At 44.7% G+C, this 14,217-nt stretch overlaps 1 protein-coding gene across 9 annotated transcripts in view; it reads left to right on the forward strand.

Moving 5' to 3' along the window:
* Positions 1-14,217, forward strand: part of SEMA5A (semaphorin 5A) — a 483,514-nt gene that overhangs the window by 163,931 nt on the left and 305,366 nt on the right. For all 9 annotated transcript variants that reach the window (XM_023239575.2, XM_023239573.2, XM_023239601.2 and 6 more), the window contains one exon: positions 5,050-5,245. In XM_023239575.2, the coding sequence (XP_023095343.1) occupies positions 5,125-5,245 (121 nt within the window). In that variant the 5' untranslated portion in view covers positions 5,050-5,124. Of the gene's footprint in view, positions 1-5,049; positions 5,246-14,217 lie in introns of those variants that run through there.

Below are 14,217 nucleotides of genomic sequence, written 5' to 3' on the forward strand. Positions count from 1 at the left end.
GGCCAGGGATGCTGCTAAGTGCACAGAGCAGCCACCAGAACACATAACTATTTGCCTGTAACTGTCAGTCATGCTGAGATGCAACACTAAAATCCCTGATATAAATATGCTGCCCCCCCCCCAAGAGGCAACAGCGTTCTTATATTCAGAAGAAGTTAAAATTGCAGAATCCAGGATGGAGGGACCTGCTGTTGAGATCTAAGCCTGTTTGGAGTAAAAGACTATTCAAGGAATTAGCCTCGCAGGGTGACCTGCTCAGAGAAGCCCCGTCTTAGTGCAGACTGTGAATGCCCTTCCCTGGCGTCTTACTGGGACGGCTGTATCTTTATTTTGAGAAAAAAGGTAACATGTTATAGTCTGAAAATTACAAACTTCCAAAAATCACCTCGTTCTCATTAAATGTGCTTTCCTTAGGTTACCGTGGCAAACATATAATTTCATCTCATTACCGTGGGGCTGCGCGTCCCCTTTTAGCCACTCTCGCGCTTGAAAGGACGTGTCCCTCTTCCCTAATTGTCACTCTCCAAATCCCCGGGAAGACACGTGCCAGGCACTGTGTTATTTCTCTCTTCCTTTCCTTCAGGAGGTGACCGTGTTAGCCTGGAGATGCGAGGGATGACTGCCTTCGACGTAGGCCGGTTCCGGTTGGCCGTGGGTCTGCTGGACGTGTTTCACAGTTAACAGAAAGAGATTGTGTGTTGGCTTGGGCCTGACACACTGACAAACTATGTGCCAGGGAAGCATTTGCTCTTAGGTCCTAGGTGGCCTGAGCTTGGTCTCAGAGGTCGAGGCAGGGCGGTGCCCTAATCCCTCTCTGTGATGGAGTGTTGCCCTAATCCCACTCTGTGATGAGTGCCGTGACAGGGGTCACAGCTACCACTTTCTGTGCCTGTTGGGCACCAGGCATGGGTGTAAGAGCTTGGCATCATGCCTGCCCCAGAGCTAGCACCTCATGCAAATTCATTGTCCTTCCCATGGTATTTTTATCATTGCCAGTTTTTTTTAAGTTTATGTATTTTGAGGGGGGGGGGAAGGGAGGGGCAGAGAGAGAGGGAGAAAGAGAGAGAGAATCGCAAGTAGGCCCCACACTGTCAGCACAGAGCCTGACTCGGGGCTCAAACTCACGAACTGAGATCATGACCTGAATCGCAATCAAGAGTTGGTTGCTTCACCGACTGAGCCGCTCGAGCACCTCGGTTGCCAATTTGCTTTGACGTGGAGCAGTGATAATGGACCTGTAGACTTCCCTGAGTGGGCTGGTGCCAGTGCTTTGGATCTCCTTGTTCTGAAGAGAACAAAATTAGGTCTAAAACACACCTCTGATGGGTGTTCTTCTATGTTAACATACTTCGTTTGGTGAAATTTCCATCCTAGTCTCAGGTCCAAAGGGTAAGAAACGATGGACTGGTCCACGTGTTTACGTCTAGACTGAAGTTCTACAGCAGCCTCCAACTGTGTGGACCACGCCCCTTTGCCAAGAATGCAATTAATCGTACTTTTGATTTTATAACCCAGGAAAAAAATAACACCTGTGACTCATTGTCCATTACCATGTGCTGTGCCTGGGCAGGGATGATGGACCCATTGGACAGGTGTGCCCTTGGCTCCTCGTTCACTTCTCCACTCCTTCCTGAGCCTTCACGTTCAGGGTTTCTCCCTCCTGAAGAAGGCGTACTCTTGCCTCATCATGATTTGGAGTCCCAGCTCTTGTTTTCTCTGCCCAGCTTGACTATTTTTGTCAGTGGGAGCATTGAATGAATGGGACTCAAGATAAGAGACTGTGAATTTCATGTGCCATCAACTTTATGTTTTCTCTGTCTTGGCATCACGCCATATATTCATGTGCACGCTTTTAGGACCAGGGTCCTTTTTTTTCCATTCAAAACCAGTTTCTTTACTAGGATTCTAATAGTTTGCCGCCTTAGTATTTTCTGGATCTTCTTCTATCCTAAGAGCTCCACTCCCTCTTAAACCTACAATTTCTTCTCTACTACCACTTACCGGAAAAGAAGCCATATTTGGCTGTCTTCTTGACCTTGGATTTCTCTTAACTTTGATCTTTCAGTGCTTAGTGATTTCATTGATTCTTTTTTTTTTTTTTTTTGGTACCTGGCCTTCGAGGTGGCCATGTATGTTCTGTCCCATTTTTGCTGCATCCATTCCTAAAGCTGATGAATGGTCTTTACGACTCAGCCATCAAAAAGAATGAAATCTTGCCATTTGCAATGATGTGGATAGAGCTAGAGTGTACTCTGTGAAGTGAAATAAGTCAGTCAAAGAAAGACAAATATCACATGCCTTCACTCATATGTGGAACGTAAGGAACAAAACAGATGAACATAAGGGAAGGGGGGGTAATAGAAGAGAGGAAACAAACTATAAGAAATTCTTAATGATAGAGAACAAACTGAGAATCAATGGAGGGAGATGGGTGGGGGATGGGCTAAATGGGTGATGGGTACTAAGGAGGGCACGTATTGTGATGAGCACTGGGTGTTCTTTGTAAGTGACGAATTCCTAATTCTACTCCTGGGACTATTATTACACTGTATGTTAACTACCTAGAATTTAAATAAAAACTTGAAGAAAAAATAAAGCTAATGGTCTTTGCTCTGCCTCCTCAGGTTACAGTTGACCACGCCCCTTTTAAAATGTGTAATTTCTATACGCCAGTCTAACTGGACTTCCATGTGGCCCTGTGCCCTCAGTACTCCATCTTTATTTTCCTTCTTGTATCTTTGTGGGGTCACTTGTTAAATTACCGATTCTCAGCAGACAGTTCTCTGTAGCCTTTTCTTTTCCTTCCATGCTTTCCCCTGGTGAATCTTAGCCATACCCATAATGTCAGTCAGAGAAAGCATTCCATACATTGTATGCTATCTCTGAATCCCTGTTTTGCTTTCTGAGCACCCGACCTGGATTTTCAGCCATCTTCTCCATTGCCTGAAATATTCTCTCAGCATCCTGTACCCAACACGTACAAAACTAAATGATCGTATTCTCATCTGAACAAAGTTCTCTAGTGATTATTATTGAAATGAGGGGCATTGCCACTCTGAGGGGTGCCTGTATTCTCTATCTTGAGTCTATTTGTGTCTCTTTGCTTTCTTTTCCCTCAAGTGTAGCAGATTAGAACATCCGCCATTTTGTTATATTCCGTACTTTGGGCATTAGGAATTTGGGTAGGGCTCAGTTGGGTGATTCCTTTGCTCTTGTGATACTGAAGTTACTCAGTTTCAGCTGTACTCACATATCAGGTGGGGATGGCTGGGAAGCTGGTCACTAGGAGTCCCTATAAGTGGTCTCTGTAATCTGGCTGTCTCCCGGTAGATGGGCTTCTGATCTGTTTTCTTAGTACCCCAGAGAAGGTGTTCTAAGAGAGAGGAAGTGGAAATTGCCAGTCTCTTCGGGTCTGGGCTTGGAAATGAGCATGCCATCACTTCAGTTAAATTTGTGAACAAAACAGTCACGGAGCCGATCCAGATTCAAGAGAACGGGCATAAACCTAGCTTTCATGGGAGGAAGGTTGGAGGGGCCATGGCCATGTTTAATTTGCCATACTTCCCTTACCCATCACACTGAGTGTTTGCTCACCACGCAAAATCACAGCTTCATTTATTTCTCTTCCGAATAGTTGCCATAGTTTCAAATGAACTTCTCTACCTCCATGGTCTTCTTTATCCAATTTCCTGCATACACTATTGTAAGAACAATGTTTTAAGTATTTCTTGTGCTGTTATCTCGTGGTAGCTTGTTGAGTAAAAATAGAGACCTCAGACTTTGGTATAGTGTGCCTTCCAGATCTTAACTCAACCTTCTTCTGTCTAAACTGCTTCCCACTAGTCTCCTTTAGATCTCCCAGGGTCTGGCTCAATTACAGGAAACCATTCCCCAAACTGTTATTACCTCCTCCTTCCTCTTGCCCCTCGAGGGCACCCCTGCACCCCTGTTCCCTTGGCATGGAATGCACTTCCAGAAACCTGCATGTGTTGAAATCCTCCATATCCTTTAGTATTAAGCTCAAACACAAACTCTTGACGGGACCCACCCTTGGGTCCTCTAAATGGCAGTGGCATTCCCTCCAAGGTCCCATGGCACCCCTGCTCCTTTCGACGGTTTTCTAACAGCTTAGCTTACAGTTATTTTTGCAAGCCTATCTTGTTTTAAAGTTTATTAATCTTTAAAATTATGCCTATTCTTTAAAGTCTCGTAGCTGACAGCGTAGCAATTGCATTTCACCCAGTAGGTGCTCACTATGGACTTTTTATTTGATTCACGCTTGATTTCCAGCCAGAAACTCTGCAGGCAGGCCGTGTATAAATTTCAAAGGATAAATTCACCAAATATGGGCAGTTTGTAAGAGTTGGGTGGCAAAATATTAGTCGGGTTGTTGGTAAAAGACAGTGGTCGTGGCCTCATGAAACAAGGGCTTTGGATGTCAAAAAGGAAAAGGTAGAGTTCCTTAGGGTTTCCCCGCATAGATCCCTGCTAGCGCGAGGGGATGAGGAAGGGCAAAACCTTCAGCGATCACAAACATTAAGCTGCATTTAAAAAAAATTTTTTTTAATGCTTATTTATTTTTGAGAGAGACAGAGACAGGATGCAAGGGGGTTAAGGGCAGAGAGAGAGGGAGACACAGAATCCGAAGCAGGCTCCAGGCTCCGAGCTGTCAGCACAGAGCTCGAACTCATGAGCTGAAAAGGGCAGTTTGTCCAAGCACTCGAAGGCTCTCCCCCTTTTTTAAAAATTCTTTTTAATTTTATTTATTTTGAGAGAAAGCCAGCAAGAGTGGGGAAGGATCAGAGAGAGAGGGAGAGAGAGAGAATCCCAAGCAGGCTCCAAACACTGTCAGTGTGGAGCCCGACGTGGGGCTTGATCCCGTGAACCGTGAGATCATTACCTGAACTGAAATCAAGAGTCCACCGCTTAACAGACTGAGCCACACAGTCTCTCCTTTTTTAAAAGTAGTGATGAGGCTTTCCTACAAGATCCCCGCACCAGAAAACGCAAACTCACGTTCATCGCATTGTTCTCTTTTGTGTGTTTTAGGCACTTCCCCCACATGACAGGAGGACGAACTTCTGGTTAGGAGACAGCTACCTGGAGCCCACGCCTCTGCCCACCATGAAGGGGACCTGTGTCATTGCATGGCTGTTCTCAAGCCTGGGGTGGTGGAGACTCGCCCAGCCAGAAACGGACGCATCTCAGTGCCAGAGAGCGGAACACCCGGTCATTTCCTATAAAGGTGAGGGACAGGCACGCTCGGACTGCAAGGGCACCCCTTAAATGCACATCCCGTGTTCAGTGATCGGGAATAGCAGCGGGTCTTGCTCTGTCGCTCTGTGACTCTTGTTCCAGACATTGTTTAAAATACGAACGAAAATACAAAATCTCCCACTGCAGGAATTTCCTGTCCCAAAACTGATCACTACTATCTCTTTCAGGAAGAATTCAGCATTGGAGTTATCACGGCCATGGTTGAGGCCACCTTTTCTTAACGGTGCTGTGAGCCTCCTAGGCATTTAAACCAGGGGATAAAAATGTGATCTGAAGCAAAGAATTCTTCGCTTCAGCATTTCCCTACAAAACCTTAGTCTTAACACAAAACTTACACCGTGGTCTCTATCTGGCATTGCATGGCAGACAGAATTGATTTCATGTCTTAAGTATCTCCATGGGTCTGTAGGATTAATTAATTAGTGTGTAAATTCAGTCATTTGTTCTTTTATTTATCAAAATTTATTTGAGGCTGTCTATACTCTGGGTACTCTAAACAGTCAGGATGAAAAGTAGGTTAGTGTTTGTCCCTGTCCTCAAGGAACTTGCAATTCTATCATGAAGCCAATTATAATTAATGAGACATTGTATTTTAATAATTCATGCAATAAATAGTTTTATGTTTGTTATGTTTTAAACTTTATATCATGAAAAATGTCAAATATATGCAAAAATAGAAAGAATAGTCTAAGGAACACCAACCCAACATTTATTTTTATTTATTAAAAAAATGTTTTTAATGTTTATTCATTTTTGAGAGACAGAGAGAGAGAGACGGAGTATGAGTGGGGGAGGGACAAAGAGAGAGGGAGACACAGAATCCGAAGTAAGCTTCAGTCTCCAAGCTGTCAGCACAGAGCCCGACATTGGACTCAAACTCATGGACCACAAGATCATGACCTAAGCTGAAGTCATACGCTTATCTGACTGAGCTACCCAGGTGCCCCGTAACCCAACATTTATTAATTCCGGGCCCACCATTTTTCTCCCAATCCCCACACATGTTCTATCTCACACCCGCCAAATTATTTTGAAGCAAATCCAAGAAATCGTATAATTGTATCTATAATATTTTAGTTCTTAACTGTCAAACAAAGGGAATTCTCAGCACCATTATCACATCCGAGAAAAAAGAAATGCAAAAAAACCTCAATTCCCTAAAGTCATCTGATATCCAGTGAGTATCGTGAGATCCAGATCCCTGATGGTCTCATGAATGCTGATGAATTTTTTTGTTAACAGTTGGATTGACTCAGGGTTTAAATGGAGTCGATCCATAGCGATTGGTTGGTATGGCTCTTAAGACTCTTCTAATTTTGCACCGTTTTGCAGTGGTGGTTTTGTTTCCCGTGCAAATTAATTACAAAAGAAATCGGAGCTCTTTATCCTGCAGAGTTTCCCACAGTCTGGATTTGGCCAAGTGCATCCCTTTGGTGTTGAAATGTTCTTCTGTCCCGAATATTTGTGTAAATTCAGAGTAGGATCCAGAGGCCGCTTAGATTCAGGGTCGACTCTTTCTGTCTCTCCCATGTCACGGATGCTGCGGTGTCCTTCTCTTGGGAGGCAGGTAATGTGAAATTAGTAGTCACTGATGATCACGGCCTAAATCTACCAATTCGTTCATGGGTGTGAAGCTGGGATTTCCTAATTTTATGAGTCTTTCTTCATTTAACAGCATGAATACTTCTGTATAAAGTAACTTCCCTTATCAACTACTTGAATATCCTGAGGACACACTCATATAGGAAATATAGAATCATTGTTAATACATGGATTTTAACATTTGAAATATTTCAAGCAATTGTAGTTTTTATGCTTATGGGTGGTGAAATCATCTCATTTGAAGCCCATGGAAACCTCTTAAAGTTGGCTCCTGAGCTCCTCTGACACAACCCAAGGTCGCTTTTGAGAGCTTGCTGACTCTGGGACAAGGAGATGTTGCTTCCCCGCCTCTGCCATTTCCTTCTGTAGACCTGTGCACCGGCCATTTTGGGCTCCTTTAAGCATGGCTGTCCCAAGCATTAGGTCTTTCCTATGTACAGAGCTAAGGAAAACTTTTTGAGAATGCACCGTAATTTCCTCTGGATACCTCCAGCCCATCTGCAGGACTAGAGGGCTTTTTTCTGAACCCCTTCTACCTTATGTCTGTGTCTTTCGCTCCCGTGCACGGAATCCCGAGTCTCTGCAGCCCACGTGATTGTTCCCTTGCCTCTTCCTGAAACACATACTGCATGCTTTCAGAGCAACTTTCAAGCAGCGCTAGTTGTGTCTGACTACTGAAAACACTGTGAGATCATCCGCCTCTCTTCTTGTAGTTCTCGGGCTACAGGTTTCATTGGGAAATTAAAGCAATGTGGCTACTTGGAGATCACTTGAAATAATTTCCTCTTGCGTGGTTGTGTTCCCAACTCAACACCCAGTTGATGTCCTGTGTTTAATTTCTCTTTTGAGTTTTGGAAATTTTAAGAATTTACATTATTAGGTAGTATTTCAAAGTTTCATTAATGAGGCAGTGAATATTTAGAGAAACTGGCTTCACTTGTGTTTTCTCCGCCCTGTTCCCTCTCTCTGCATTTAGCTCACCTTTTACTTTATGGTCCATGCTTCTGTTCTCTGCCTAGCATTTTTTGACATAGCAGTATATCCTGGGGTCCCTTCCTTAGTCGTGCACTTTATGTCTTTCATTTTCACAGCCACATAGCTGTCCACTGTGTGATGAACCATAGTGTATTCAACAACTCCCTACTGAGAGATGTGTAGGTTATTTTCTGTCCTTTGTGGTCGTGGATGGTGTTACAATGAGTAACGCCTCCTGCTAACATTTCTTAATCCCTTGCAAGGGTATCATCGGAAGAGATTCCTAGCATTGACATTGCTAGGTTAAAGGGTGAATGCACCTGTGTTTTTGCTAGATATTGCCCAACTCCCTTTCATGAATATCACGCCATATTGTGTTCTCATTGCCCTGGATACGAGGATCTATTTCCCACCAGCCTTTCCAGTGGAGCGCACTGTCAGGCTTTGGGATTAGGACTAATCCCATAGTTCGTAAGTGACATCTCGACCTAATTTTAATTTCTGTGCAAAATTTTTTAACTTGGAGCAAATATTCCATAAACATTTAACAGGTGCCTGTTACGAGGCATTGTCTGTGCTCTATATTGAGGATATAGAGCAAAAAATACAGTTCCCTTCAAGGGTTGAGAATATCTCTAAGAGTATAAAGCAGAAGGAACATTGCATTATAATCTGTTAAGGGTCTTAATGGGTATCTTTGGTGGGTGCTGTGGGAGCCCAGGAGAGGGGCATCTGAACCAGATAGCCCGGGCTTTGGGAGAGTGCTTAAAGATTTCCGGGTTGAGTCAACAGCAGAGCTGAGTCCCAAATGATTGTTAGAGGGTGTTTATGAATCTGATGAATGGAGAGGTGTCTCAGGAAGAGGAAAACAGCAGGTGCAGAAGCCCTCAAGTGAGGAAGGGAAACCTAGCAGGTCCTGGCCGGCGTTCTGTACAGGAAGCCATGAAATCTTAGTTGAGGTTATGGAAAGGAGGTGGAGGGAGATGAGGCTAGTAGTTGGAGGGTTTCCATGTTGTCGGGCATCTGAAGGCCCCTTAAGAAATTCCCCTTATCTGGATCGGCTCCCTGTTCAGGATGGCAAAACGCAGCAGGGAGAGCCCATCCTGAGGCTGCGGCCGTGATCAGAGGGAGCGGTCATGAGGACATAAGCTCAGGGAGTGGTAGCAGAAATGTAGAGAATTAGGTGAATTCCAGGGGCACCTGGGTGGCTCAGTTGGCCAAGCATCCGACTTTGGCTCAGGTCACGATCTTGTGGTTCATGAGTTCGAGCCCTGTGTCGGGCTTTGTGCTGACAGCTCAGAGCCTGGAGCCCGCTTCACATTCTGTGTCTCCCTCTCTCTCTGCCTCTACCCCACTTGTGCTTTGTCTCTCTGTGCCTCTCAAGAATAAATAAAACATTAAAAAAAAAGGAAGAATTAGGTGAATTCTAGAAATGTGAACAATGTGTTGATGATTTAACGGATGTGGGACAGGAAGGAGAAGGAGGTACTGAGTATGATTTACAAGTTCTTGGCTGTTGATTCCATATGTAACGAAGAACAGGAATTTAAAATGATGATTTTATTTTTATTTGTTTATTTATTTATTTACTTATTTAGGGTTTATGTATTTGGAGAGAGAGAGAGAGAGAGAGAGAGGGAGTGGATCCCAAGCATGCTCCACGCTATCAGCACAGAGCCTGAAGCAGGGCTCAAACCCACGAACCATGAGATCATGACCTGAGCCAGAGTCCGACACTTAACCGACTGAGCCACCCCGGTGCCCCTAAAATGATGATTTTAGATTGAGAAAACTGAGTTCCTACTGCCGTCAAATGGGTTGTCTAGTTGAGGGCAGGGCATCAATGGATCCAAGAAAGGAGAGCTTTTCAAGAGGGAGGAGGCCATCCGAGTATCTGATGATGAAGAGTTCAAGGCAGATGTGGGCCAGAGGGCAGAGTGACGAAGTCCTCCTTGTTTGCCCAGAACCTTCCTGGGTGTAGCACTGAAAGTATGATCTGTGTCTCGGCTTCCCAGGGCTCCTGTAACAAAATACCACAAGCCGGGTCGCTTCAAACAACAGAAATACCTTCTCTTACAGTTCTGGAGGCTAGAAGTAAAAAATCCTAAGGTGTCAGTAGGCCCTGCTTTCTCTGAGGGCTCTAGGCAAGAATCCTTCTTTGCCTCTTCTCAACTTCTGGGAGTTGTCCACGATCCTTGGTGTTCCTAGACCTGTGGACGCATCGCTCGAGTCTCTGAGTCTCTACCCCCGTGGCCTTCTCTTCACGGGGCTCCGTCATTTCGCCTGCTGCTTTTTTTTTTTTTTTTTTAAATTTTTTTTTCAATGTTTTTTATTTATTTTTGGGACAGAGAGAGACAGAGCTTTTTTTATTTATTTTTGGGACAGAGAGAGACAGAGCTTTTTTTATTTATTTTTGGGACAGAGAGAGACAGAGCACGAACGGGGGAGGGGCAGAGAGAGAGGGAGACACAGAATCGGAAGCAGGCTCCAGGCTCTGAGCCGTCAGCCCAGAGCCCGACGCGGGGCTCGAACTCCCGGACCGCGAGATCGTGACCTGGCTGAAGTCGGACGCTCAACCGACTGCGCCACCCAGGCGCCCCATCGCCTGCTGCTCTTTTTACCAAGACACTGGTCACATGGGATTTAGGGCTTACCCTCACCCAGCATGATCTCATCTTTATAAGTTATACCTGAAAAGAGCCTATGTCCAAATAAGGTCACGTTCGCAGGTACTAAGGTTAGGACTTCCACGTATCTTTTTGGGGAGCGCAATTCAACCTGTAATAAATGGCATTTATCAGAGCGGTTTCAGGACCGTGCTGGGGGAGTAGACTAAATGGTGATGGGCAGAGAAACAAATGTGAGGTGAAGAAGTAGATATAAAAGGAGCCGGTTATTGACTCAGCCGCCAGGGACGTGAGAGCAGGGGACAGCTTTTAAGAGAGCATTGCTTAATCGTCCTTAAGTGCTGATGGGGAAAAGCCAGGTGAAGGAAGAGGCTGAAGAGAGAGGGGGGAGAGAATTGATTAGACAGAGTCCCCAGGGCTGTGGGAGGAGATAGGATACTGGGCACAGGTGGGGGATTAGCTTACAGGAAGCCGACCCTACCTCTAGTGAGTCTGGAGGGAGGGAGTCTAGGGCACCCAGGATGCAGGAAAGTCGGGGGGTGGAGGGGAGGGGGTGTCTGAGGACCTCCATCTCGGCTGAGAAGGAGTGAGCAGGCCATGTGCCAAGAGCCTGGGAGCTTCAGGAAGGAAGTGCTTCTCTGAAGAAGGGGCAAGATTGTTGACCAAAACATACACCAGCGATTCCCTGGGGGATGTTAGGAGCCCCGCTAGTCCTTGAAATGGCTCATGTTCCAACCTAGCAGGTGGCCACTGCTGGGCTCCATGAACACTCTCGTGTAAGGTGCGACTCTGCTAGAGCATTTAAGATACCGCAGAAATACATGAAGGACTGGATAATGCGGACTTTGGAAATCTTGATTTCTGCGTACACTTAAAATTTCATGATTTAATGTTCTTCTATATCGGAGGCGCTCTGCACAAGAGGCTCCTCATGAAGTAGACCAGATGCTACAGTAACGTCTTAATACAACTAAGCAAGTTTTATTGAAGCCTTCATTCGATTTACCTGGGTAGGCAGAAGATGCTGGCAGGATCTCGTTTTTCCCCATCCTAGGTGAAATATTTGCCACCATGGGCTTCCCTTGTCTAGCAGAGTTCATTGCTCAACACGCTGTAACAGCTTGCTGTGTGTGCAAGGTTACTCCCTTGACTGCATGTTCTGGAATATTTATCCTTGATTGTTCAGGGGCTGCTAAAACACTCTGACCCCTCGCAGACACACCATTTACACTTATGTCCTTGTCATTTGCTTAAATGTCTGTTCCAATAAAGAGGGAAAAAATAGTGACCCTTCAAGACAGCATGTTTCTCAGCATGCTTACTGAGCCTCATAACCATCTCTGAAATGAGTTTTAAATGTTTAATGTCCACTTAAGGCAATAGTGCCATATTCTGCCTTTGTTTGTTTATTGATTAAAGTTTACCCAGCACGCTTGGCTATTTAGAGTGTGCTCCATTTATAGGAATTGGTTTATGGGGAACGATTTCACAGTATGCACAGAGGAAGACCACCAGTGGGGCGAGTCATGCCGCACTTAGGCTTTCTTTGCCTTGGAGCCTTAATATCATGACTAATCTGGAAGCCTTTCTTCAGTGCCTTAGCTGGTAGTGCTCAGTGTTAGTGATTACTAAGATTCTTCCTGCCTGCCGAATCAGGCAAGGCGTTGTTAATTCCGCTCTCGGGCCCCTCAGATCTTCACCTCTGACTCCTTGGTGTTCCCGTTGAGTGTCCTCCTACTTACGGATTCACCGATTGGCTGGAGATTTGTTTTGGAACTTACAAAAGCGTTGTATGAATGCTTGATACTGGATTAGCAATGTTTGGCCCCAGGTCTTTGGAAGGGCATCTGAAGAAATCGAAATGGGGGTTCCAGCTTTGGCCAACCCCAGGACAGGACTGGGTGTGGCGTTGGCCTTTGAGTTTAAACAACTGTCTTTATCTCCACATGTAGTCTTAGGTGATTGAAGGGACCATGATTGAAAGGGTACAACATAGGATTTTGAACTTGGGTTCTATTCTCATACCACAGAATGAACACTTTTCACCTATCCTGTGTTGTTCTTTTGAATCGTATAAACGCATGTCATTGAATTTGTGTGTGTGTTAGAAGCATTGACTTGTTGCTGGCAATAAAAATATAAGACGTGCTTTGTAACTGTCTTCTTCTTCATGTTTAACGTACTGAGAATCTCGGCCACTTCCTACCTCTGAGAGGCTGTCTTTCTACCAGTCTGTAAGGTGGCCATGTACACATTTCCTGTTGCCCCATTAGCCGCCATTCCTACCTGTTGTCCTGCCAGTTACTTCCCTCTCCCTGGCTTCCTCACATTTCCTGAGACCTCTGCATTGCTTGGTGTGCCACATGCTCCCTTGGGGCTGGGGATGGCATAACCTGGGCAGCCTCAGTTACCCTCCAAGGCACAAGGATGGGGATGCCAGAAGGGAGCCAAGGGATCGTTTATGTGCCATGGCTCCACGTATCCTATGGGCCCAAGCACATCCCATGGCTCCGTACATGTCCCCTCGCTCCTCGTTGTCCCACGGTGCTCCATTTTTTCCCCGGGTTTTGACATTCTGGGGTCTAAACCCTGGACAGTCATGTGGTTGTTATGGCCCTGGCTGGATTGCCCCTCTTCTCTAGGACTTAGGACCCTCATCACCACCAGAAGGGCTATAGTGGATGATTTCTGTTTCCCAGAAGATTTTAGAGATTTCAGAGTCTTTGAGTATATAAATCTTGATTGAAGCCGCCTCTAGTATTTCTCCCTGTTCATCTAGTCTCAGATCTGCCATTTGACCTTTATAAATCATCAGTGTGTGTGATTGTATGACAGTGGCCTACTTTCTCCGAGGAAGAATTAGGAGAATTCATTTTCATGAAAAATAGGTTGTGTGAAATTCATTTTAATATTTCCTTTTAATATTTTCATATGAATATCTGATTAAAGCTTAGGTACAGCTAGTCTCTGCTAACTGTTGAAATCTGCCTCGAATTCAATCCTCTTTGTAAAATGTAAAATTTACATAAACCAAGCGTGATTCTTTTTGGTTTCCAAACAGGGTATGAGTGATCCCCCTGTGAGTTTATTTGGGGAGGAAAAGTGTTGTTACGGATCCTTAAACGTTCTTTGTTCCATAAATAATTTGACTTTTGTTCTCATGCGTGTGACTGAATGGTTCATCTAATGTACTGTCACAATCACACGGGCAAAATATTCCAACCTATTTGCAAGTGAAACAGCAGTGGTACAGGCGCATTGCTTGTTTTGTGCATTAAAAGCTGCATTTGGGAATACAGTTTTTATTTGAAACTCTGTTGCCGGTTGTGCCATCTGAAAGATGGAATATTTAAAAAATACACAACTTGCCAACTCTCTAATGTAGGTGTATCACCATCGTTCATGAGCGCACATACGTATTAGAAGAAAACGCTGCGTAAAACCACTATGCGTCACTCAGTGGGTGAATTTGTTCCAATGCCTACATCGTACTTTTATGTCATTATTCAGCTTTGACTGACGAGACTGGAGATGGTCTCTGTTGTATGTATTATTTTTAAAAAGAATGATTAGACTCTGATGCAAATGATTTATTGAGTTTTCAGAATTGCTAATAACTTCCATATTATTTTTGTGTTCTAGGGCCACTAATGAAATAATCTATAAAACGGAACATTTATATTGTATCTCAAGATAAGATTTCAAGCTTTTGGATTGATTTGTCTAGGTGGGGAAA

The sequence above is a fragment of the Felis catus genome, chromosome A1 (genome assembly GCF_018350175.1).
Source record: "Felis catus isolate Fca126 chromosome A1, F.catus_Fca126_mat1.0, whole genome shotgun sequence".
Taxonomy (NCBI): Eukaryota; Metazoa; Chordata; class Mammalia; order Carnivora; family Felidae; genus Felis; species Felis catus.